This window comes from Geospiza fortis, unplaced genomic scaffold (assembly GCF_000277835.1).
Source record: "Geospiza fortis unplaced genomic scaffold, GeoFor_1.0 scaffold61, whole genome shotgun sequence".
NCBI classification, from domain to species: domain Eukaryota; kingdom Metazoa; phylum Chordata; class Aves; order Passeriformes; family Thraupidae; genus Geospiza; species Geospiza fortis.
This window is the reverse complement of record NW_005054430.1, coordinates 611,572-639,076: the sequence shown is the minus strand read 5'-3', so window position 1 is coordinate 639,076 and position 27,505 is coordinate 611,572. Positions and strand designations below refer to the sequence as shown.

At 43.1% G+C, this 27,505-nt stretch overlaps 1 protein-coding gene across 2 annotated transcripts in view; it reads right to left on the bottom strand.

The window, feature by feature from the left end:
- The window catches only part of EXOC4 (exocyst complex component 4), a 372,421-nt gene that overhangs the window by 319,744 nt on the left and 25,172 nt on the right, over positions 1-27,505 (bottom strand). For both annotated transcript variants that reach the window (XM_005426948.2, XM_031061885.1), the window contains exons 3-5: positions 22,800-22,994; positions 6,389-6,573; positions 3,888-3,997 (exon numbers count right to left, since the gene is read on the bottom strand). In XM_005426948.2, coding sequence (XP_005427005.1) covers positions 3,888-3,997; positions 6,389-6,573; positions 22,800-22,994 — 490 coding nt within the window. The remainder of the gene's footprint in view (positions 1-3,887; positions 3,998-6,388; positions 6,574-22,799; positions 22,995-27,505) is intronic.

Below are 27,505 nucleotides of genomic sequence, written 5' to 3'. Positions count from 1 at the left end.
CGTGGATAATGAAACCTTCATAATGAGGAGCAGCCAATTTTGGCTGTTCACTGGAATGAAAAACAAGACCCAAGAGCCTTTTTTTCGGCTGCTTTGCTTAAATGAGTTCCCAAAGTTGGCTTTTTAGGGATCAGACAGGAGCTGTTAGAAAGCTCCTTGCAGCAGGGTGGTTCCTTGGGAAATGGCAGCGCTGAGCAAATGAATCCCAGGTGGAGCAGAGGTTTTTGTAGGGCATCATCAGAGCAGGGATCAGGAAACTCCCCCCTCTGTAACTCTGGACATGGTTCAGCTTTTAGGGGTTTAACCCACAGCTCAACTTTTGCCTGCTTGAACACAGAGTTGAGCATTTTCAGATGAAAAAAGGTTTGGTGACGAAAAATTTGTGAGAGCGGCTGCAGTTTTATTAGAGAATGTGGTCACATCATCATTCCTTCAAGCTGTTGTGTTAAAAGGCTTTTGAAGGTATTCAAATGTTCTGCTTCACGAGAGGTTTGCAGGCTTTGTTAGGACAAGAGGATCAGCCCAGTCAGAGTGGGTTCAGGAAAGGCAAGGATTTTCTCCAGGGATTCTGCAGGAGCAGCTCTGCAGCTCTCCACATGTGGAGAAGTCTCTGGTTCTTGAAGAAAGAGAGCCAGGAGCAGTTCCTAGACCTGGCCTTAGAACCACCACACTGCCTGCCCATACAAACTCTTTTTGCTCCAAAAACCATTATAAATAAATAAAATTAAATAAAAAGCAATTAATTAGCAAATTAATTAGCAATTCAACATAAAATCTACATATCCCACCCACAGCAGCATTTTTTGTCACCACCAGCTCATCTTCTGCTGGATTTCTGAGAAGTATTGTCCCAGATTTCCCAGGAAAAGGCACTCTTGGGTTTGGGAGCACCTTTTAGAGTTCCAGGAAGAGCCTGGCAAAGCAAGAACCTCCCTAAATACCCTTCAGAGTACAGAAAGTTCAAGCAGAGAATTATAAATTCATTTCTCTGAAGTGGCATGAAGGGAACGTGTTACTGGTGAGCTGCCACATCTCCAATCCTCAGGTGAGCATTTCCAAAGGATTTGTTTGTTTTACGTGCGGCAGGAACAGCTTTAATTTCCTTATAAAGATTCTACAGCACAAGGTAACATCTCCTCTGGGAAGGGAGGGCAGGAAGGACTCCAAATTTTGGCATCTTTGCTGGGATGGGATGAATGAGTCAGTGCTTTAGAATGGCACCCATTAATATGCACAGACACTTTGTTTCATCAATAAAAAGCCAAAGAACTTAAGTGACTACAGGCAGAAACAGCTTTTGTTATGCATAGGCATAAGTTTGAAATTCTCTGCTAGTTGTGCAGTCCTGGAAAAGGCTACTTTTAAATAAAATTACAGGGTAAAAAAAAAAAATCTACATAAGTACATTGTGCACTTGAAGCAGAACCATGTGCATATTTTATGCAGATCAAATGTTTTCTGTTAAAATCCACATCTTTGCCAGGCTGAGGGACACTTGCCCAGCACTTCACTGAGTGATGCAGAGCACAAGGAGGAGCCAAGGAAAAGATTTTCTGGTGCACTGGGTGAGAAGAGCAAGAAGAGATCTGCTAAATAAAAAGATCAGGAGGGGCATCTCCCGCTCTGTTCCCCATGGGGTGGGAGATCCCCATCAGCTCCATAACTTCAGACCTTTTGGGTTTTATTAGAATACAGAAGAGCAATATTTTAGGGGGAGAAAGTAGCAGACACTATAAATATCACTGAAAAATGAGTATTTTAACACATTTAGAGAGGTTGGAATTAGATGGTCTTTTAGATCCCTTCCAACCCAAACTATTCTATTTCCAGCGAGGCTGGGATTCAGGTTTTTGTGGTTTATCTCCTCAGTTCCTCAAAATCCTGAGATCTTTTGCAAGAAAACTGAACTGAACTTCCCACTGATCATAGAGCAGAACAGGAATTCTTGAGTTTTTCCTTTAGAGTTTTCATATTTTCAATTTTCATATATTTTCATTTTGTATTCCAGATTTTGAGCAAGCAGGCTGCAGTTTCCAGCTCTGGAAGTTTGTGACTCCTCCCAGACCTCCAGGACACAGAGAAACAGCCCCAGGCTCCAAGTTCCCCAGCTGGGAGGTGGGAGATCCCCATCAGCTCCATAACTTCAGACCTTTTGGGTTTTATTAGAATACAGAAGAGCAATATTTTAGGGGGAGAAAGTAGCAGACACTATAAATATCACTGAAAAATGAGTATTTTAACACATTTAGAGAGGTTGGAATTAGATGGTCTTTTAGATCCCTTCCAACCCAAACTATTCTATTTCCAGCGAGGCTGGGATTCAGGTTTTTGTGGTTTATCTCCTCAGTTCCTCAAAATCCTGAGATCTTTTGCAAGAAAACTGAACTGAACTTCCCACTGATCATAGAGCAGAACAGGAATTCTTGAGTTTTTCCCTCAGAGTTTTCATACTTTCAATTTTCATATATTTTTATTTTCTCTTCCAGACTTTGAGTGAGCAGGCTGCAGTTTCCAGCTCTGGAAGTTTGTGACTCCTCCCAAACCTCCAGGACACAGAGAAACAGCCCCAGGCTCCAAGTTCCCCAGCTGGGAGGTGGGAGATCCCCATCAGCTCCATAACTTCAGACCTTTTGGGTTTTATTATTATACAGAAGAGCAATATTTTAGGGGGAGAAAGTAGCAGATACCATAAGTATCACTGAAAAATGTGTATTTTAACATTTAGAGGGGTTGGAACTAGATAGTCTTTTAGATCCCTTCCAACCCAAACTATTCTATTTCCAGCGAGGCTGGGATTCAGGTTTTTGTGGTTTATTTCCTCAGTTCCTCAAAATCCTGAGATCTTTTGCAAGAAAACTGAACTGAACTTCCCACTGATCATAGAGCAGAACAGGAATTCTTGAGTTTTTCCCTCAGAGTTTTCATACTTTCAATTTTCATATATTTTTATTTTCTCTTCCAGACTTTGAGTGAGCAGGCTGCAGTTTCCAGCTCTGGAAGTTTGTGACTCCTCCCAAACCTCCAGGACACAGAGAAACAGCCCCAGGCTCCAAGAACCAGCCTGGCAGGAGCAGAGCTGAAGAACAAAACCCCTCCAGGAGCAGAAGATAAGAGTAATCAGACAGAACAATCTGGGAGGCAAGTGTGACAAAACTAGAAACAAAAGGACAAAAGAATTAATAAGGCTGAAAAGAGAAGGAAATATTCTCTGCATTTGAGGAATACTGAAACAGTCAGGTTTGAAAGGGGGAAGAGACTGGAGGTCACTTCTGTATTATTCATCAAGGACAACCCCACTTATTAATCTCCTGAAACAATACAAAGATTAATTTCCCCTCTCTGCAGCCCTTCCAAAAGCTCAGACAAAAGCCCCCAGTGAAAAGAGTTTGCCTTGCTGTTTGTTTCAGTAACAGGAATAAAAGATCAGCCCCAGATTATTCCTGTGTACAGGCAGACCTTTAGTCAAAGTTACAAAGCTCCCACAAGGAACAGATTTGACCTTTTGGCTCCCACACAATAAAAAACTTCAGTAATATCTACACAAACCCGGCTGCCTGCAGTAAATAATGCTGAGGAAACCACACAGAATGAACCCACTGCAAATCTCTGCTGCTCAAGAGATCAAGAACACGATCAAGGTGAGAACAGGCACAGGAAGCTGAGTGTATTTGAGAAGCTGGAGAGGGAAAAGATGATTTTCCATGAGGAAAAAAAGCCAAGTTCTGCCCCTGGACACAGCACCCACTCATTTTGTGACATTGCAAAATCACCTCAAAGGTTTTTGTCTCCCCTAAGCCATGAGGGGATGGTTTGCTTCCTCCTACTCCAGCAAAATCAGCTGGAGATCCACAAATGAATATATGTGGCTTAAATACTTAAATACTCACTGCTGGAGCTTCCAGGAGTACTGAACTGGGAAGTCTCAAGGAATTTCCGAGGTGTGGATAAATTAGTGACATCCATCAGAGGCACAGGAGAGGAGTCTTTCACAAGGGACCTGTGGGAGGGGAAATGAATGAAAGCAAACAGATCATTATTTACAATATTTGTTCACAACAAATATCCACTTATTCCTTACATGTGAAGCCTAAGAAACAGATTAAGTCTAACAGATGTTCCCATTTCCATGCCTTCTGTCAACTTTTTAATCCTCCAAATTTCTTTATTCCCTCCAGAAACCTCCACCCTTTTTTCCTGCCATTCACATTCCTGTTTTGAGCCCACCATGTACATCATGTCCCAAATGAACCTCCTTACTCAAAAAATAAAACATTTAAAAAATTCACATTGTATTAGTTGGCAAAAATGTGCCACACACTGCCCCAGCTGCTGGATGTGGCAGGGGGACACAAGAAAGAAATCATTTTTGGGAGGAAGAGATGCAGAAGGCTCCTACAATGGAGCTCAGGGTGTTTGCTCAGAGGTCAAAATGCTCGTGGAAATGTGAAAAAACAAGGGTTAGGCTTGGCATCCTGCAGAAGAACCACCCAAAGCAACAAGGCACCCTTGCTGCAAGAGCTGCTGTTATCAAATATCCACAATGTGCATCAGGGAAAGTGAAAAAAAAGAGAATCCAGAGTGAGAGAAGGGTCCCTGTAGCAGCCCCACAGAAGTGCAGTTCATTAGCAGTCCCCCAGTCTGGGTACACCAAAGCTTTGTGGCTGTTTTTAATGAAGATGAGTAAGGAAGAGACTGATGACTTGCTAGCAACCCTCCTTCCTAGAAATTTCAATTTCAACCCATCCTTTCTTCCATAAATTCATTTCATGCAACTGGCTATCTTGCCTTGCACTTTTGGCAAGCAGATTTTTGTTCATTCTCACAATAAAATGCTGATTTATCTTTTCTTTGCATCTCTATCAAGTGCTGGCTCCCCTTTTGCTCCCCGCCTCTCCCACTGTGCAAAAATTATCTCCCAACGCTGTCTCTCTTTTTTCCAGCCACTTTCTTCCTTCCCTGAAACAACTCAGAATTAGAAAAATCAGGAAAAAATAGCCTATATTAACTATATTTCCACTGACCACCGGCACCAACCAGGTAAGAAGTTCCAACACTTTTAAAACACCTTGGAAACACATCAAAACCAACACATGTCAGCTCAGACACTGAAGTATTGTGGCCTCCATCTCACCACATTGGTTGGGAGGCTTTTAGAATTTGGGTATTTCCTAGCAAATGAGCAGTTTTTCCCTGACCTGAGCTTCATGAGCATGACATTTGTAGGAGAGGGATAAGATCAGGGAAGGGAGAGAATGCACAGAGGAGCTGTGGGAAACAGCAAAACCCCAAGAGAAGTGCTGAGGAAGGTGAAAGAATGTGAACAGGCTTGGAGGCTCATCAACAAATCTGAATTTTCTCCTCTCCAAAGCCACAGTGCTGAGGGATTTGCATGTGTCTTGGGTTGGAAATGGGGTGTGTGTTCTGTTCCCACCTGTCAGAGGTGGGGCAGTGATCTCTGTCCATGGGGCAGTTTTTTCTTTATCTCTCCCACAGCCAACCCTCCCTCCAGGAGATCTCTGCTGTCCATGGCCACTGAGTGTCCCTGCAGGGCTGATCCAATTCCAGCATCCCATGGGGAGATGCTGCGCCCAGGGGAGGAGCCAAGCATTCCTACCTGGATCCAATCTGAGCCTGGAGCAGCACAGCAGCCTTTGCCCCCTGCATTGCCAGAGGAGCAGCTTTCTGCTGCCCTGCATTGCCAGAGGGAGCCCAGGCCCATCTGCAGCAGCCCTGGAGCTGCAGAGGAAAACTCCCCCCTTGTGCAGGATCCCTGCTCCAGCAGCAGCACAGCTGGCACTGCAGGAGGGCTGAGCCCCCATGGGATGGGGCTGTGCCACCCCCTGACACACAGGGGGCAGCTCCTGCTCTCACTCTGACAGTGGGCTGGTTTGTACTACTGCATTTGTATTTTATATTTTAAAATTTTTTTTCCTGATAAAGAACTGTTATTCCTATTCCCATATCTTTGCCTGAGAGCTCCTTAATTTCAAAATTTTAATAATTTGTAGGGAGGAGGTTTCCATTTTCCATTTCAGGGGAGGCTCCTGTTTTCCTTGGCAGACACCTGTCCGTTCAAACCAAGACAGATTGCCACCAATACCCTGACCCACAGGCTGTCAGGTAATTTCTGACTCTGTCAGATTTTTTTTGTACTATTACATTTGTATTTCAATTTTCCTAGTAAACTCTTATTCCTATCCCCACATCTTTGCCTGAGAGCCCCTTAATTTCAAATTTATAACAATTCAGAGGGAGTGGGTTTGGTTTGTCCATTTCAGAGGAGGCTCCTGCCTTCCTCAGCAGACACCTGGCTTTCCAAACCAAGACAGCATGGCAGAGATGCAGTTTGGGGTGTCAGGGCTGGCAGGGGAGGGTCAGGCTGTCCCACCCGAGGCGCGCTCTGTCGCGGCCGCGCTGCCCCACGCGGTTGGTGGAGCGGATGTAGAGGTGCCGGTGCAGCTCGTCGATCAGCACCAGGTGCAGGTTCATCTTCTTGCTGTGCAGCTCCAGCCTCAGGTCACTCAGCCCCTCCACCTGCAGGAGGGGACCCTCCAGGGAATCCACTGCTGACACCTGGGGGGGAAACAGGGGACAGTTTTTACACATCCATTCGTTCGACTCTCGCCATCAATTCGTTCGGTTTTGCAATTTTCTGTCACTGTCATATTTTCTGAAAAATCCCTTTGCCCAGGATTCTTCTCCTGGGAAGCTGAGAAGCCTCAGAGAAAAAGGAAAACAATATTATCTCATTTGCTTCTCCTGTGTTTTGCTGCTTTGGAATGTGGTTTGGAGATTGTTTATCCAACAGGTGATTGTTTCATTGGTTTCATGTGAGTTGTTTTCACTCATTGGCCAATCAGGGCCAAGCTGTGTCAAGACTCTGGAAGGAGTCACGAGTTTTCATTATTATCTTTTAGCCTTCTGTCTGTATCCTTTCTGTATTCTTTAGTACAGTTTAGTTTAGTATTCTTTAACATAATATACTATCATAGAATAATAAATGAGCCTTCAAGAACATGGAGTCAGATTCATCATTCCTGCCTTCGTCTGGGAACCCTGCAAATACAGTAATTTTCCTCTTGGATTAGGGGAGTGTCTGAACCCCAGGATGATTCTAGCCTTAAAACCTTTCTAAAGCAGAAAATCTTGAAGTAATATTTCTTTATTTCTATTCCCAAATAAATTATATAGAAGGGTCCAACATCCAAATAATTGAGATTTAATGCGCAGCCTTCAAATATTAAGCGTATGTATAAAACAAGTTAGTGAAAACACAGTTCTTAAATAAAAATCAAAGCATGGTTTATCCCCAAATAAGAGGATTATTAAGTAGAAAAGTGTTAGAAGAAGATAGTGACAATGCTGTTTGATGGTTGTTATTCTTTCCATTACAGAAACACCAAAAAACCCCATTATTCCAAATTCTGCAAATGGGAAGAAAATGGCTTAAATTTAATTTGTTTAAACTCACGACTGAAAAAGCTTAGGAGACCTCCTCCTTTAGTCTGCACAAGGGCTATGTCCTGTGGCTACACCATTTGAATATCTGAAATAATGACCAGCTGACATCCCATGGGCACTGAAATTCCCTGATTTCCTTTTCTATCCTAAAAATAAATGTGGACAAAACCCAAACACAGACAAAACCCATCAGGAACGACAAATCAGTGCCTAAAAGCAACACTCTCACTGTTCATCCCTCCCAGTTGGTTTTCTATTTAACAGAGATTTCCAGTTACTAATAAATAAATGATGGCATCCCTCTGTAGCTTCCAAACTCTCAGCGCTGATGTTGTAAGAAACTGGAAAGAGCATGTTTGGCATGCAGAGGTTTTAAATAAAATTTAAAAACCCATTCCCTGCTAACTGAGGATGCTGTCAGTGAAATGAGACATTTGCTTGCACTTCAGGATCTGGGTTCAGAACAAACCTGTCAGCCAAACATTAAAAATTAAAAGCAAAGATACAGTGAGCAGCCAGCCCAGCCAAGGGCTGCTCCCTCAGTACCAGTAAATATTAACTCTGCTGAAAGAACATCCATCACCAGAGTATTCCTTTGCTGGCCTCCAAGCCCAGAAAAACTTGGAATATCCATGGGACAGCCAGGCTTTTTATATTAATTTTTAAATCTCCTAACTTGCCACACAACACTATCCATCCTCTTCCTTCTCAGTATCCATCTAGACACAGTTGGGGAAGTTTGGCCATCACACATCATAAAACCACCCCAAAAATGATGGAAAACCCCAATTTCCTTCTCCCCAGAGGAGGTGACAGAGCTCACCCAAGTGGAGGAGCTCAGCAGACACCACGAGGAAAACTCAGGCAGAAGTGGAAATGTGAATTCCTCCTCTTCCTCTGGCAGGTGGAGCTTTTTTCCCAATTTTCCCCATTCCAAAGGAACTCTACTGAAAGAACATCCATCACCAGAGTATTCCTCTGCTGGCCTCCAAGCCCAGAAAAAAACGGAATTTCAATGGAACAGCCAAGCTTTTTATATTAATTTTTAAAACTCCTTACTTGCCATACAACACTGTCCGTCTTCTTTTTTTCCTTTATCCATCTGAGAACATCACACACCATAAAACCACCCCAAAAATGACGGAAAACCCCAATTTCCTTCTCCCCAGAGGAGGTGGCAGAGCTCACCCAAGTGGAGGAGCTCAGCAGACACCACGTGGGAAACTCAGGCAGAAGAGGAAATGTGAATTCCTCCTCTTCCTCTGGCAGGTGGAGCTTTTTTCCCAATTTTCCCCATTCCAAAGGAACTCTACTGAAAGAACATCCATCACCAGAGTATTCCTTTGCTGGCCTCCAAGCCCAGGACAAAACTGGAATATCCATGGGACAGCCAGGCTTTTAAAATTAATTTTTTAATCTCCTCACTGTCCATCCTCTTTCTTCCCAGTATCCATCTGGGAACGGTTGGGGAAGTTTGGCCATCACACACCATAAAACCACCCCAAAAATGATGGAAAACCCCAATTTCCTTCTCCCCAGAGGAGGTGACAGAGCTCACCCAAGTGGAGGAGCTCAGCAGACACCACATGGGAAACTCAGGCAGAAGTGGAAATGCGATTTCCTCTCCTCTTCCTTTGGTAGGTGGAGCTTTTTTCCCCAAATTTGCCCATCCCAAAGGCACTTGAATCCCCCCCAGTTGCTTCAGGGAAGCTACAACTACCCTGAGAGTGGATCAAAAATCCCACCAGAGCAAGGAGCAGGAGCAATTGATCACATTTTAAATATTTGTCATACTGAGAAACTGCGAGATGAAAAAGCAGCCAGAAATAAGTGAAAAGTGACATAAAAAAAATTCCAAGATATCCAGGAAAAGTTTTCTCTGAAACACAAAGAGTGGGAATTTAAATTTTCCACTCAGCTCTCCGGTTTTGTCTTACCAGTTCCTAAAGAGTTCATTGCTCACCAAAAATATTAGGGCCAAAATACAGTTCTCAAGAACATCTTTAAAAAAAAATAAAAATTGAATATTCAACCATTTATTATATTCATGTTCATGGAAGTCAAAGGAAGGTCTCCAGTTGGTTTAGATGGCAATAGAAATATTATGTTAAACACCAAACCAAATATTTTTCCTTTATGCAGTTTGGCTTACAGAAAGATGATTTAGGTCTTGGCAGCAAAGCAGCACCCAAGATTATATTTCAGAATAAAAAATATGAGATTAAAACCTTTGTGTGCTGGATAAGCCAGCCCAGATCACCATAAGTGACCGAAAGGCAGCAAAACCATCAATAAAAAATGCACAAAATTAAATATACAATACAGGCAGATCAACAGTGGAATTCTAGAAGGAACTTTTTTGACTTTATGGCCCCACTCAGCTCCTAACACACCAAAATTTGGATTATGCAAGTGATGCCAATCAGCTTTTAACACTCCCAGCAGCTGCTGCCTGCATCCAAAAGCACTAAAAGATGTGGAATGGGATAGAGAGAGGAAGAGTTATCCTGCAAGACTCCAGGTAACACTGATAAGGGAAAAGCAGCCCAAGAAAACCTGGAAATGAGATGTACAGAAGGACTACAAGTGCTTCCAGGCTCCAGAAAAAGCAGCTGATGGTCATTCCTGGCCCTTCTTTCTACACACACAGCTCAGTTAAATGGAAATAAAGGGATTTTTGTTCGTTTTTCTGCAGGGGGATCCCAGCATTGTGCTAGACTGGCTGGACACAAAATAATTACAGGTAAAAGAGCTCCCCCACATTAATCTTTGGGTAGGGGCTGGGGTGCAGAGAGGAGCCACAGCAACACAGAGCAGCTGGGAAAGGAACCAACAATAAACAAGTTGTCATTCTTGTGGAAAAAAACTGCTTTACAATGAGCAAATTGTACCAAAAGAATGGGCAGTGCCCACCAGCACCTCCTTTAATTCCTGAATTCAGCTCTCTCTCCCATTGAAAGCTGCTCATGAACACACAATAAGTGTAATTTAGTCAAACACTAATTAAAATATTGGCCTGGATTAGCAGAGAATTTGGCTTAGATGATCTGATAGCAATTCCTGATGTTCAAATCTTCTTATCTCTCTCTACTTATTAGTACCTACAACGAGCAAAGACCCTTTAGGAAACCGAGATGAAATAAGGCTGAAAAAAGAGCTGTGCTTTGTAGAAGCTGAAAATTGCAAGTTTATAGAAAATAACCATGGCAGCAGCACCATTAGGCAGCTTGTTTAAAGGTCACAGGCAGTTTAGAGCAGGGCTTAATTGCCTTAAAAAGAAAACACAGCTAAACACTTGCTTAGTGGAAGAGGAAATTTGGAAGGGTTTAATTCAGCATTTTACAACAAACGAGAACCTAAGTGTTAACAAGGTGTTTGTCAAAATTCTTTCTTTCCTGACTTCAGCCAAAGTTTCCCAATCTGCTTACAGTGAAATCTATTTATTCCCTCAAGGGGCTGAACCCCCACAGGCCTGGAAGTGAGCAGAGATAAAGAGAAAAGTCTCAATTTTTTTTTTTTTCAGAGAGGGGAAAAAACCAAAATAATGATAGAATTATAAAATCATGGAATCATGGAATGGTTTGGGTTGGAAGGGACATTAAAGATCAGCCAGTCCCCATGGGCAGGGACACTCTACTGTCCCAGGTTGCTCCAAAGCTCCATCCAACCTGGCCTTGGACACTTCCAGGGATCAGGAATCCACAGCTTCTCTGGGCAAGCTGTGCCAGAGCCTCACCACCCTCACAGGGAAGAATTCCTCCTTCAATTGTTAATTATTTTACAAGAAAACCAAATCATTTCTGGCTGGGAAACCCGTCTGTTCTGAATTTGGACAACAGATATAAAAACATGAACACACAACTGAGAAAGGTTTAGAGGCAACAATGTGGTGGGTCATAATTTGAGATTAAAAAAAAAAGTTGTATATAAACACAATCTGACAAAAGGGAAAAAGCTGAGCCCTCAGAATAAAAGAGTAAATAAATAAGCAACAACCCAGAAGGTTGCAGCTGCCTCGCTGGCGAATACAACAATGCTGACATTTAAAAGGAGAATTGATCTGCAGCTTTTACAAGGGACTCACTTTCACAAGGTACAGGAAAAGAAAATGACTAAAAACCAGCTGAAATAAGTGTAGGCAGAGCTAAACAAGCAGGTCACCGAATTCCATTTGCAGGAGATAAGGACTGAGCCTGCAACCTGCTGTGGAACAGCAAAGTCCTCACCCTGCAGCTTTGGGGACTTGGCAGGGGGCAGAGAGACACAACAGCCACAAATTGCCTCTCTTCCCTGGAACAGAATTCCCAGAGCAGCCCCTGGTCCCTGGAAGTGTCCAAACCAGGCTGGAGAGGGCTTGGAGCAGCTTGGGATGGTGGGAGGTCCATGGCAGGGGTGGCACTGGATGGGATTTAAGGTCCTTTCCCACCCAAACCTGTGAACCAAAGTGCTGTGATTTTGGATTAAGCCCTTTTGTGACCCAGAGATGAGGCAACTGATGGGACAATTAAAATAACTTATGAAATAAGTTATTAATAATTAAAGTTATTAATTAATAATTAATGTTATTATAATAACATTGATTGTTATAGTGACAATATTAGTGCTTTATGTGCTTCACTGTACACAACAAACAATAAACAATGCCATCAAAGAAGTTTTTTTTCCCTTCAAGAGAGAGGGGGAAATGTGGGAAGTGGATTTGTAGAGAACTCTCAAAGCCTGACAGAGAGCCCACATCTGCAAACGTTGAGGTGAGAAATGCTGACTTAGAAATGCCCTGGAATGGGACAGACATTGCTGAGAGAGAAATGGAACTGGAAACAAGTTCCAAAGGGTGGCCTTGCAAATAAGCCTGGATGCTTTGGAGGAATAGAACTGTGAAAGATGCATTGGAGTGGCACCCACCAGGGGTAATTTTAGATTATTGGCATTTAAAGCATTTACAGCAACATCACAGACCAAGAAACACTTATAATGCCTTGCAAGTAGGAAATAATTGGCTCCTGATTGTGATGGGGTGAATGATAACATCTGTATTGCCTCACCTTCACATAGGACTGAAAATGGAATAAAACTCCTCTCAGCTGTCCCATCTGTGGGTCAGAAAAGGGCTCAATCCAATGCTGTGAGAGGCAGAACAGCAGCAAGAAACACTCCCAGGTGCCACCCAATTCCTGTGCCACCCACTGCCCGGCACAGGAGTGTGACAGATTGAGCAAAAGCCATGGAAAAAGCAACTTGAGAAAAGGCAGGGGAATAAATAAAGCTGTTGGACATGAGTTGTACCTGGAGAGCAGTGAGAAAATGTTTACTTCAGCAGGGTTTGTTTGTGTTCTCTATTTTTACCCACCTGAAACCTCCAAATGACTCCTAATTTTATTAGCAATAAAATAAGCAAGGAGCTCCTGAATTTAAGGCTGCAAAATTCCCACATTTTTGATGGACAATGCAGGGAATCACAGAAGGGTTGGAATCACAGAATTCCAAAAACCAAAAGCTTGGGAAGCACTTGCAGCCTCCACTGCTGGCAACACTTAACAAGCACATGATTAAACCTGCTTTAAACTGCATTTACATCTTTTAATTCCAACCTTGACAAGTTTTATCAAGGCTGTGGTTTTAATTCCAACATCTTTTGGATACAATGGTTTTTAATTTTGGATATATCTTTTGGATTTAATATCTTTTCATTCCAACCTTGACACAAGTTTTCTCAAGGCTATCAAGTTTTCTCAAGGCTGTGTTTCATCTGTAGATTTGTTGCACTATTTTGGTTGCAAGGTGATTCAGGATGAAGCTGAAAAGTGATGCCCTTTGAGGATGGGCCAGCCAAACAATGGGATACAAGGAAAACTTAAGAAATAAGAAATCCAAGGGTTGAGAATTAATTGTCCGATACCAAATTGCCACAGCACAGTGTGAGGTGGCATCAAAACAAATCAGGGAATAGGAATTATTAAAATGATCCTGAACTTTAAAACCACCCTGGTGATCCTAAAAGCAGAGTCTTCAGGTAAAATCATGGAAAACAGGGAAAGCACCAGAGATCAGTGATGGTATTCCTGAAAATTCCTGATATTCCTAAAAACAGGAAAAGGAGCAAAGGAACCCAGGGGATGAGGATTAACGAGGAGCTGATGGACAGCACTGGGTGGATATTCAGGTGAGGGAAGAAATTGCTCCCAATTTTGTTCACCTTTCAAAATTTTGTAAGAATCAACAAGCAAAAAGCACAGAAGGAGCTATAAATTATGATTATGGTTCCTTGGCAATATTTTGGGAAGAGCTGAACTGACTCCCCTTCATGGCATGAAAGGATTTGTGAGCAAATGATGCACAAAAAGGGGGGGACTGACACAGATGACTGAAGCTGAGAGGGTTGGAAAATCACTTTGGAAGATTCTGAGCTACACACACAAAAAGTGCTCAGTTTGCAGGAAAACAGCTCATCCTGGGACAAGCAAACTGATCTGAGAGGGAAAGGAGAGTAAAAAATGTACAAACAAAATAAAAAAGTTATTTTGGACAAAACCTGGCTGAAACACCTTAACACAAAGGACAAACAGCTTTTATTTATTTCTCTCAAGTGTTCCAATGGCAATGACCAAACACTGTTTTCCCTCTGCCAACTTTTAAATATTTATAAAATTATGTTCCTCACTTGCTGTCCTTTCCTCCAGCTAGAGAAATTTAATTCTTTTGCATTTGCCTCAGTCACCCATCAATCATTCTCCTTCCTCCTCCACTCCTGTAATTCATCAATGTCTTTCTAGCAACAAAGTGCTGGAACCAAAAGTGGAGCTCAAGGAAGAGAGGGGCTGAAAACAAGAGGTTTATCCAACTGCTCACTTGGACCTGAACACAAATTCTGCAATTTCTCCCCCAGCATGGACAAATTACTTCCCTGAAATGGCAGAATTATCCACTGGCACGACAGAATTACCCAAGATTTTTTCCTTTCACTTCTCATTTCCATTTTCATCCCAAATGTTTCAAATGCTTTAGTGAAAACTGAATTTATTGCACCTTTCTGCCAGCTTTAAAGCTGCATTTTCAAAGCAGTTCAATCCCATTTATTTATCCAGATTTATTCAATCTGGATTATTTTATAGTGTCCCATAACCCTTCAACAACTTTTTTTCATGCTGTTGCTGCAACGTTTTATTTGGGATAAAATTCTCTCTTACACCCCAGAGTTTAAAAAAGAATTCCTGGATTCTTGAATTCCAGCAATCACAGCCCAGTGGTTGCGGGAAAAGCATCCTCTGTATTCCAACTCTGCTCCACCTCCACCACAGCCTGATTTCTTATTAAATTTGTTAATAAATCAGCTTTTACCAGCTGAAATGAAGGGCTGTTATTAGCAGAGCCAAGAGCCCCCTGGTGATGCTCTGAGGAGAGCTGGGGTGAAGCACGTGGCCATGGAAATCAGCTTTAGGTGCTAAAACTTCATGCAAGAGACTGCCCTGAAAATGCAAATTACAGCAGGAAAAGAGTGAGAGCAAGTCCTTGATAACTATGGAAAAAAAAATAAAGTGTTTTTAAGGGAAATTCCATGTTCTAATGTGTTTAAGGTTAGCCTTAAGTTCATTTAAAAAATAATCAAAGCAGAATTTAAGGAAAAAAATTAAATTTAAAAAATTTCTTAAATATTAAAAAAAAAATCTTAAATTTAAGGAAAAAACAGGGAAAAAATTACAGAAGAGAGGTGAAAAGTGATCTAAGAATAAAAACCCAAATCCTTCTGCATAAAGAACTTCTCAGTATTCTACCAAACTCAACTCAGATCCTCCTTGTGTGGCCCCAGACCTTTCAGACACACTAAGCCCATGATTTCTGTGGTTTTTGGAATCACCAGAACATTTTACAGGTACAAATGGAATTAATAAAATGAACAAAAAATAAGGTGCCTCTTGCTCACCTGTCCTTCACCTTAAGAAATCAGATTTGCCAATCATTAACAATTAACAGAAACCTCCCATGAAATGAGAGATCTCACTTCTCAAAAGAGAATTTCAAGCAGAGCCAAAATTTAAATTTACCTATAAAACCCCAGGATGGTCTGGGTTTTTATAGGTAAATTTAAAAAGGTTTCATTTCTACAGGATCCCAAACAAGCCCAGCTCTCTTATTTCCACTTAATTCCAAAATACAAAACTCTTCCATGGCAGCACCTGAATCCCAGAGCTGCACTAAGGAATGCAGAAACCAAATGAAAGTGTTTTTATTGATTTTCCTTGTTCCAGCTGAAAGGCAGGCAGTAAATAAAATGCAGGCTGAGAAGTGCATTGTTATTTTTATTTATTTCATTATTCCAGGCTACTGCAGGTGTAAGAACTCTGCTCACTACAAGGCATTTTTCATTGAAAGGCTCTCCTCGTGCCATCCTGAGGACAGCCACAGGTGGCAGCTGCAGTCAGGTAATAAAAATGAGATTTTTACATCTCAGCCATGCCCAGGGCTACAAACAGCCAGTTTTGCAAGGAGGTGTTGGCACTCCAAAGGATTTTCCAGAGGATGAACTGGAATGCAGAGGAGGTTGTTGAGGAGGACACAGAATCAGAATTTGGTTTCTTAAACCTCATCCATGGCAGGGACACCTCCCACTGTCCAGGCTGCTCCAGCCTGGCCTTGGACATTGCAGGGATGCAGGGGCAGCCCCAGCTGCTCTGGAACGAGATGTTTATTATGGGATGAGTAAATATTTTACACACAGAGAAAAAAACATTTCAATATTTTAAAACCCTTGTTTGACTCTCTCTTCTCACAGCAAGTGGGGCTCCTCATCCTCACTGTTCTCCAGGATGTCCCTGCCTTGATTTCTCCACTATCTCCTCTTCTTTGTTTCCCAGAGCAGCTGGGGCTGCCCCTGCATCCCTGGCAGTGCCCAGGCCAGGCTGGACACTGGGGCTGGAGCAGCCTGGGATGGTGCGATTGGAATGGGATGGGGTTGAAGGGCCCTTCCCACCCAAACCATCCTGGGATTCTGGGATTTGGGACACTCAGAATCCACCCCAAGGGATTTTTATGGAAGTTGGGGATGGAAAAGGGAAGGGAGACCCTTCCTGGAGCCCTGAGATTCCCAGTGAAGCCCCCAGATCCCAAAATTCCTTCCTAGAGCAGAGTCGGGGTGGGGATGGATCCAATCCCAGGTGGGAGAGCTGGGAATGGAGGGAATTCCCTGGGAGAGGGAGACTGGGGTGGGATTTTGGGAAGGGATTCCCAGAGCAGCTGGGGCTGCCCCTGATCCCTGGGATGTCCAAGGCCAAGCTGGACACTGGGGCTGGAGCAGCCTGGGATGGTGGGAGGTGTCCCTGCCATGGATGGGATGGGATTTAAGGTCCCTTCCAACCCAAACCATTCTGGAATTCCATGATTTCTGCACAGCATTTCCACTTTTTAACAGCCCTTCCTGTTCTGCCCCTGGTGTCACCCAGTCACTCAGCTGTGTTGTAAAGTCCTACCTTTAAAAACACAAAACCATTTTTTTATAAAATGCCAAATGTGTAGGGTGAAAGTGATCAGCTCCAAAAAATCCTCCTGCTATTATGACATCACAAAGCAGAGCATATAAAAATATATATATATACATATTATTAATTTCCTGACATTAAAGACCTAAAGTTTAAGTCTTTAACACTGGAAAAAAAAGAAGAGTAGGTGCTGGAGCATTCCCTGCTTCTGGAGAAACAAAATACTGACAGCTTTTTATTTCCTGGGAAAAAGACACAGGAGAAGGATGAGCCCATGAGGAAAACACCAACTCCTCACTCTGGAATTGGGGGGAAGTGAAGTGAATAATCAAAGGGCTCCATCCTTCCTTCTTCCCACCTTCATTCCCAATCCTTCTTGTCTTCCTAATAAAGAAAAAATTCAGGTGGAAATAGCAATGATCCTCCCTCTTATCCCATGGAGAGATTTCTGCAGTTTCAGTGTTTACTGCCTGCCATAAGGGCAAATCCAGACACAAAACCAAAGCAGCCTGAAGAGTTTTTATTTAATTATATGATATGACCTTAAATTACTTTACTCAACAATATTTCTTCACTGTTTTCAGCATTGCAGCTCTTAAATTATAGAAACAAATGGAAAATATTAAGTTTTCCCTATGAGGACCTCATGTGTCAACAGTAGAATCAGAAGAATTAAAGTAACAGCACAGATCTCCATGATCTTGAGCTCATTAATTTATTAATTACTATGCAGAGCATAACCAGTGCACAGCCCAGTGCTGGGGAGACTGGACATGAAACTGTTCCATTGCAAGGGTGAATCTCCTGTCCTGGCCACTGCTGATCTCTGCTCTGGCTTCTGGTGGTGTGGAGCACTCCCAGAACATCTCCTCTGCAAGAACTTGGGTTCCTCATTCCAGCAGCCAAGCTCAGGCTCCCAGGGAAGTGACATCAGTGTCCCTGATGTGACAGTGGGAGGTGACAGTGTCCCCGGCCCCTGCTCAGCTCCCCTCTCTGGAAACTGTCCTTAGGCAGCATCTCCTGGCTCAGAATTCCCCCTCAGCAGCAGAGCACAGAATTATGGAATTGTTTAGGTTGGAAAAGAGCTCTCACACCATCGAGTTCAACCATTCCCAGCAGTGCCAAGGCCACCACTGCTCCATGTCCCCAAGTGCCACATGCACATGGCTTTTAATCCCTCCAGGGATGGGGACTCCATCAACACAGCCCTTTCCATGAAGAAATTCTCCCCAGACTCCTCCTTGAGGCTCCCCTGGCCCAGCCTGAGGCCATTTTGTCCTCCGGTCCCTGATCCCCCCTGGCAGGGACTTGTGCAGAGCCAGGAGGTCCCCCCTGAACCCTCTTCTTGTTTTATGTTAAACAAAAACCACCCACAGATGGCTGCACGTGCACTGAAGTGCCCCATAAAAGTGAATATTGCTGTCAGTAATTCAGTGTGTGAAAAACCAGCTCCATTTCAGGCAAATGTACAAACTCACTCTATCAAAAAGGCACATAAAGAAATGGAAAATAACCAAAATGCATTCCAGCTCCAACAGGCATTTTATCTGTTCCAGACATTCCCAAATTCTCCAAAGCTTCACAATTCAAAGGATGCTGGAAATGAGTTCTTTTAGACGCCCTGTAATGTGCAATTATAGGACAGCAAACCTGTGCTCCTGGAATTATCAAGATGCTGGAGAAACACACAACAGGAACACCTGATATTTGTGTGCTGCTCTGGCTGGATACAGAATCAGAAAGCAAAAAAAGCTGTCACTTAAAAAAAAAAAATTAACTTCATACAAATGTAAGCTGTCACAAAGTACCTCTGCATTGTGTTTATCCAACTGGGAAAAGCTGCCAGTCTTTTATTAACAATCCTTGCCTGCATTACTCAGTCACTGCACATTAGAACCAGCAGCTGGAGAGTTTTGAGTGATAATGAAACCTGTAACAAGCCATCCTCAGCCTTCTTTTCCAAACAATAAGGGAATTAAAATTTCAATTTAAATGCAGAGGTTTGAAACACGCTTCAGTGGCAAAATTACTTCAATTAATGTGAGTGGAATACAAAGAGCAGGCAGCAGGGATGGGATGCAGCAGGCTGGAATGATGCAAAGGTCTGATTCTGACTGCATGGATCACAGGGCTACAGGAACAGCATCAATCAGGGCTGCAAGGGCAGGGGGAGGGCTGCAAACTCCTGCTCAGAGCACTCTGGGCTTCTCCTGAGCCACCAGCAGCTGTTTACCTCGAGGGATGAAACCAAAGGACAGGCAGATCTATGGACACTGTGCCTCCCTGACAGATCAGCAATGATTTTACATAATGTTCCTATCATATCAAAGGAGAAGGGAATTATCCCCAGCCAGTGAGTGATTACAACATCACAGCTCTGTTAACACAAGATGGCAAAAGCCAATGAGCCTGCAGTGATTTTTGGCCAGGGAAAAGCTCCAAATGCAGGTGAATTACTGTTTCTTTATACAGGCACATTTGTCTTCAAATGAGAATTGCAAGTGTCAATGAGTGGCTGAAATTGAATGTTCAATTTCCACTTGAGGTTTCTCTGCATTCCTTGATATATATTCAAAAAAGCTCATGAACTAACAGCTGCTTTTTATATCATTACTATTTGATTTATTAGAAAATATTTGCTATGCTGAAAACAAAACAACAACCAAACAGAGCAGCAGCAGAAATGCTGCAGAAGTCTATAAATCACAGAGATCTGATGCTGTCTTTCCCTCATAGCCACAGGCAACTTTACCCAAGCACACATATTTATACACACAGAAGTGTTTATATTTAAAATAACCATATAAAAAATATTGCAAACCAGTTAATATCAAATACACAGGTTGAAAACCATTCCTAAAGCATAATGGATCAGAAATCTTAAGCAAGGTTATTTTTCTTCTTACACTTCCTAACACGGATTTCAAATAGGAAATAGATTACTTGTCTGGTATTTTGAAAAGAATATTTTTAAATCAAAAAGGAACCCTCAAAAAACCACAAAACAAAACAACCCCCCCCCTAAAAAAAACCTCAAAAAATCCCCAAAACAAAAAAAAAAAAGCCAAAAAAAGCCAAAAAAATCCACAAAAAACAAACAAACAAAAAAAAAACCAAAAAACCAAACCAAACAAACAAAAAACCAAAAAACAAACCAAAAAGCAACCAAAGCAAGCAAACTGGTGAAAAAAGCACTAACATTCCAACTCATACTGGTGGCAACTGTGAGTATCATGTTCCTACACTGGACACTCTTAATTTCCACCTCCTTTTTCACATCTGACAATTGAAAATATCAGGCAAACACCACACTTTGATTTTTATTTCTGGAGCTGCTCAAGGCCAGGCTGGACAGGGCTTGGAGCAGCCTGGGACAGTGGGAGGTGTCCCTGCCATGGCAGGGGTGGCACTGGATGGGATTTCAGCTCCTTTCCAATCCAAACCATTCCATGATGCTGTGACTGCAGCAGGGCTGGCACAGGAGAAGAGGAGGAACAGAAAAACAAAGGGAAGGTGATGGCAGAGTGAAACCAGACACGAGGATGTGACAGAAACAACAAAAACCACGTGGGTTCCACAGGTCTACAGTGGCATCCAGCTGTGGGAAATCCAGCACAGGGAACAAGGCAAGGTTTACAAAGTCATGTTTAAGGTGAAATAAGATAAAGCAAAAAAGAGGAAATTAAAGCTCAGGGTGACAATTTCCAGCTCCTTCTCTTGTTGGGTAATGACATTAAAAAGAAGTGAAGAGGCACAGCTAAGAGAGACAACAAAGGGCAGTGAAGGGGGAAAAAACAAAATAAGGCAATGAAAAGATGGTCTTAAAGGCACTGTCTGGCAAAGAGGAGTAAGAAGCAGAGACAGCACTTCTTCCTCTACTTTTTGTGGTTCAGGATGGAAAGGACCTCTGGAGAATATCAAATCCACTTCCCTGCCCAAGCACGGGCACCTAGAGCCATGTCCAGCCTGGATTTGGAAATTTTCCACACAGGGAGACTCCAAACCCTCTCTGGGTCTACAGAGCTTGAACTTGTTCAAGTTTTCAACCATCCCTGCAGTAAAAAAGAGCTGGTTTAGGATCAAATGATTCCTTTTGTTTCAGGCTGTGCCCATTCCTCTTCTCCCATCCCTGGCACCATAAAGGAGAGTCTGGCTCTGTCTCTTTGCACCCTCCCATTAAATAATAATAACCATCAAAAACATCTCCCTGAGGATTGTCTCAGCCTCTCTCCACGTGTGAGATGCTCCTTAACCATCCCTGTAATCCCCCACTGGCCTGGACCCAGTAACTCCACCTGTCTTTACTGGACTGAGCAGAGAAGAATCACCTCTCTTGTTTTTAATTCCTAAAGACAGTTCCAGGAAAGGAAGGACTGGAGCCTGGTCAGGAAATGTGCTTGTTAAGTTTAGAAATAGAAAGATTGTTATTAGAGAAGTCCAGGAAACTCCTGGACTGTGGCATTCACATTCTCTGAACAGAGAGATATAATTCTCTCTCTCGAAGTTTTTTTTTTCCTGGAGAAAGAAGAAAAACAACAGAGAGAAGAAGAGAAAAACAATTTTTATCTCTATTCTCTGCTCCTGTTGTTTTGCACATGTGGAATGTGTTAGGAAGATTGTTTACCTGAAGTGATTTGTCAATTAGATTTTGCTGAGGATTGTTTTGTTTTCTTGGCCAGTTGGAAAAAGCTGTCCTGACTGTCAGGAGACAGTCACAAGTTTTCTTTATAGTAGAGCATCTTTTTAATATAGTGCAGTATAATGTGATATAGTTTAATAAAGCAATTGTTCAGCATTCTGAACCACTGGAGTCAGATGCCAACCATTCCTTCATCAGGGGCACCCTGATTTTACTGTACTGGACAAGACTGGAACTGCAAGGCAAGCTAATAAAAGAGATGGAACTGAAGAGAAAAAACACTTGAAGGAAGGGAGAAGAAGAGATTAACCAGGAGCTGGAAGTAAGCAGAAAGGAGCAAGAGCCATGGGAAAAGAATCACAGAGTCACAAAACCAGTTAAGGTGGAAAAGATGTCTGAGATGGCCAAGTCCAACCTATGGCCAATGCCCACCACTGAGTGCCACATCCAGGATTCCATGGACACCTCCAGGAGTGGGGACTCCAAACCCCTCCTGGCAGTTCAGTCCCACCTCTGATCACCTTTCTGTTAAGAAATTCCTCCTCATGCCCAACCTAAACCTTAAGCCTTGTCCTCTCATGCAGACAATGAGGCAAACCCACCTAAACTGTGTGAGAACCTCCCCTGTGAATGATGACCAAAGCTGTGAGTGCATTCTGGGGAGGAAAGAGAGGGACACAGAACAGTTCCTTCTGTTATAAAAATGGGTTTGAAATAATTGGTGAGATTTTAAGAAAGATGATGATCCAGGTAGGGGGTCTGGAAAATTAATTTTGAAATGAAGTATGAGACTGCAAAAGAAGGAGATGGGAGGGGAAAGGGGACAGAAAGGGAGCAAAAAGGGGATGGAAAGGGGACAAAAAGGGGATGGAGGGGGAACAAAAAGGGGAGGACAAAAAGGGGGGGCAAAAAGGGGAGACAAAAAGGAGAGACAAAAAGGGGAGACAAAAAGGGGAGACAAAAAGGGGAGACAAAAAAATGGGGTACAAAAAAATGTGGGACCAAAAGGGGGATGGAAAGGGGGCAAAAAGGGGATGGAAAGGGGGAAGGGGGTGGAAGGGGGCCAAAGAGGGGGGCCCAAGAAAGGGGATGGAAAGGGGGCAAAAAGGGGGACCAAAAAGAGGGGATGAAAAAGGGGAGACCAAAAAGGGGGCAAACAGGGGATGGAGGGGGGACAAAAATTTCTGTTAAAAGGGTGACAAAAAAGGGTGACAAAAAAGGAGTACCAGCATGTCGGTGGCGTTGAGGTAGCGCTTGCTAGCCATGCACTGCTCCAGCTTCTGAGGGACCTGCTTGATGTTCTCAATCTCATCCAGGAGGTTCAGGACGTGCTTGTGCTCGATGCCCTCGATCCACAGCTTGCGCAGCTCATCCCGTTTGCAGTGCAGCAGCATCTTGCAGGACAGCAGGTTCTCCTTCACCTGCAGCAGCACAGCAAGGGTTAATGGCATCTGTCCCTGCAACTGAGAGCAGCCCATCCCCAGTTTTGTTTTATTAGGCATTCCAAATTTACTTTATTAGAAATTCCAAAAATATCACCAGGGTAAAACCAAATTTGATTTTCTTCGTGCTGTCTTGGCTGAGGGGAACTTTATAGACTCTAAAAACTGAACTTCTCTCACAGTGAAATGTTCTTTAATGTGAAAATTTAGCTGAAGTACCACAATCCAATGAAACCCAGCCACAACCAAAGCCATTTCCCAAAACCCAATTCAGTATTTTGGCAAACTGCAAGAATCTAATTTTCTGTGGAAGCAAATAAGCCACCGCTAATTTTCCTGCTGCAAACATTTTCCATCTGCCTATTAAATCTTTTGGCAGTCTCCTCCTTTCTTCAGGTTTGGTGGCTTTTTCTCTGAAACATGACCAGCTAAGAGTAAAACCATTTTCCCAATAACTTGAGCAATACCAGGTTTTTTGGAAGTTTTAATCAGAACATGTATGAGCTCAAATCAGCATTTCCATTATTTATCAAGCCATTACAAACCCTTCAGTGCTGCCATGCAGTTTGGTTCTGAGCCTCATGCCATCATCCAAGTGATAAAATCTCTAATTTTTCTCCATTTAGGCAACACCAAGAGTTTTCCTTCTCCATTCCCTCACCTCACAGCATTCCCTGCTTTCAGATTCTCCCTGGTAAGGTCAGTGTAACCCAGCTTTTCCTGCTTCATGCAAATCAACAATCCATGCTAAAATGTGGAAGCAATTAGCAGCACAGCTTCACACATTGCCTTCACACCACTCTTGTTTTGTGATAACTTATGAATACTTGGGGCCCAACCTTTTCTCAGGCTGAACTCTCACTGAATAACACATGAAGAGAGACACTCAGAAGGAGCCCTTCAATTTATTTTTAAATAATGAGCCTTTAAAGCATTCCACAAATCCCACTTCAGCTGCACTTTCTCCTACCTTGTTCACCTGAAGGCTGTTAAAAAAAAAAAATCTATGTGAAAAACACATCAGTGGACCAATAACGGACACTGGTAAATAAAAACTGCTCCATAAAACAGCCTCTGTCCAGAGGCAGGAGAGTTTGAGATTTCTAAACTGCACTTTCAAAATGTCTTTCTGAAAAGAGAAGCATGGAAAAATCCTCAGCCAACAAAAAACCCCTCATCTAGGAGTGTCCTAAAAAGCAGCAGCAAACTAAAACACACACTGAGATCATTTCATATCTAATCCCTGTTCAATACATTAATTGGAAATGTTCCACTGGCCTGGCACGGCTTCATCAGTGGACTGCAGCTACAGAGAGCCAAATTAGGTCAGCAAACAACCATGGGGCCAGGAGGAATCTAGCAGCCATGAGATTGGTCAGCAGAAAAATGATGTGAGAAGTAGAAAAGTAAGGACAAATAGAACAATGGTCTGTGCATTAATGCTTGGCTAGAATAACTCCCTAAGCTACAGAAAAGTTTATCTAGTGAGGTATGAGGGAGTTCTAAGTTAATACTGGAGCTCTGTGCGTTGTGTTTTAAGGCTCACAAGCAGGTGTTGGATTTGAAATGAGCCAGCATTGTTTAACCAAAGGTACCTGTGCTTACAGTGGTTGGATGGAACTCCTGTCAATGTGCTTTTGCTTTGTGGGATTGGCCAAAAACTTAAAAAGTGAGTTGTGACATTGAGTTCTTGGTCTGCTGGCAGGGATGTGAGCTGCTGGCATCTTCCCATTGTCACAGCCATGGAATGAGGCTGATGCTGGAAAATCAAACAGCTCAAGGCACGTTCCCAGCAGCCCTGTCCTGTTTGTGATTTGTACAGAGACCCCAGCTCAGTGATACTGGGAGCAGGGCAAGGAATGAACAGCAGATCTTTAAAAAACCCTCCCCTTGGGAGCCCCAATTGGTTCTGCTTTGTAATTCAGTTTTACAGAGGCAACACCTCTGTAGCTAAACCCAAAACTAAACCTTTCCACCAGGAGCCCACACAAGAATTGACTAGAAAAGGCAGATCCCTGATGTCAGAACCCAGGACATCCCTCTGGCTGTCCTGGATGGCTTCAGCCCCTGCCAGGGGGCTCAGAGACCTTGGCACAGAGCCCAAGACCCCTGTGCCTTTGATTATGACCCATGGAAAAAATTACCACCTTTATATGAAGAATTAAAAGTCAAGAGAGTTTCAGTAGAATAATAGTTTGTCATGGGGCGAAAAATAGATTTTTTGGGGTTTTTAGAATGGGGGTTCAGAGGGCAAGATGGAGGAATTTGGCTGTGCCTTGTCCTTCTTTCTTCTTCTTCCTAGCCTCCATGTTCTGGGTGATGTTGGCACTTTTGGATTGGTTTAGAGTAGAAGCTCACTGTCTAACATAGGTGATGGGTATTGGGAAGTTATGGTAAATAATGTACAAGTAGTTTTTAGTATAAAAAGATAACACCATCCCCAAGGTGGTCAGTGTGCCTCTGTCTGACCTGCTGGACAGACCTCAGCAGGCCAGACAAAGAATGTTATAGATAAGAAACAATAAACAACCTTGAGAACAAGAACAGAAGAGGTCTGACTCCTTCTTCGACTGCTGGGCTGGGAAAAGAGACTTTCTGACACATCTCAGGGTCACTCTGAGCAGCAGAGACTCTGAGCCCCAGAAGGATCTGGAATATCTGTCCCTTGTACAACTCCCACCTTGCACAGAGGGGAACACGAAGAGCAAGCCTCAGAGTGTAACACAGATTGATGACAAACCAGATCTGGGCCTTCCTGTGAGATCAGGTCAAAACCACTTCAATACATATTGACCAAAACCAATAAGCAAACTTAAATACCAAAAGGTCCCTCACCCTCACACTCATTCATCTAGGTGGGACCCAAAGGTCACACCACTCTCTGCTTGTCTTGACCTCTGCAAAGCTCTGCACACTGTGTGAAGCCAGGCCACTGCCTACAGTTGATTTCAAATTTAGTGGAATTGATCTCTGCTTTCAGAGTGCTGAGCTTTGTCCATAAATCCTGGAATGAACTCTTACCCTTGGAAAGCAGCAGAATGTTCTCATTTTCTTTGAAAATGTTAAATGAATTTTCAAAGCCAGAAGGGTCAGTATGTAACCCACCAAGGGTAAAAATTTGCTGCTCCTAAAGCACTTCTGGGAAAGGTTTTAAGCTGAGACTGCCACAGAGCCAGGAAACAAATTGAAGTAAGAAAAATTTGGTGCCTGTTTTGTAAAGTTTAGGTACAGCAAACTGCACAGGAAGTGCAAGATAGGAGCACAAAGAACTCTACTGCTGCTGCTGCAGGCACAGAGCAGCTCAAACAAGTCCCCAGCCACGAGTGCCAGAGTTATTTACTGGCACCATCCCCTGAAGTGTGAGCACTCAAAATGCAGAAAGATTCGGGGGCACAGAGTTCATGGGCGTTCACACAACACAGCTGAGCTTGGAAATAGCATCAAAATTCATATTCTGTGAGCAAAAAGCAAGATGATGAATCACCCAGACTATTCAAGAGGTGGCTGAAGGCCAAGATAGCAAAACATGAAAAGATGAGATGGAAAGGTGTGAGCTCAGCAGCCCTGGAGACTTCAAAAACCTGGGAGCAACATGCCCAGACAATAAATGAACAGGGGCACTGCAGAGCTTTGTGCTTCACATCCACCTCTCAGTTTGACTTTTAACAACTTCTCTTCTCAGGGAGATCCAGCTGAAAATGCTGCCAGAAAGACACAGCTTGGGACAATGAAGGACTGGAAGGTCCTGCAGTGACAGTCACTGCTATTCAGGACTAACTTAAAATTAGAGTCATGCCAAGATGTGGGGTTGAAAGGACCTTGAAAATCATCTTTCAACCCCTTCCACCATCCCAGGCTGCTCCAATCCCAATGTCCAGCCTGGCCTTGGCCATTGCAGGGATGCAGGGGCAGCCCCAGCTGCTCTGGCAATTCCAGCCCAGCCAGGAATTCCTCATTGCCAAGATCCCATCCATGTCACTGCGATATTTTCTGAAAAATCCTTTGGCCAGGATTTTTCTCCTGAGAAGCCTCAGAGGAAAAGAAAAACAATAATTATCTGGTGCTGTGGAATGCAACAAGTGCATCTTTGATTGATCTCATGTGGTTGTTTCTAATTAATGGCCAATCACAGTCCAGCTGTCTCAGACTCTCTGGTCAGTCACAAGATTTTATTAACATCCCATTCCTCTTCTTTCCTTGCAAGCCTTCTGATGAAATCCTTTCTTTTGTTCTTTTAATATAGTTTTAATATGTCATTTTCTTTTAATATAATATATATCATAAAATAATAAATCAGCCTTCTGAAACATGGAGTCAGATCCTTATCTCTTCCCTTATCCTGGGACCCCTGTGAGCACCACCAGACATCCATGCCTGCCCTCTGGCACTGGGAGCCATTCCCTGGGTGCTGTCCCTGCAGGCCTTGGCCCCAGTCCCTCTGCAGCTCTCCTGGAGCCCCTGCAGGCCCTGCCATGTGCTGGAAGCTCTCC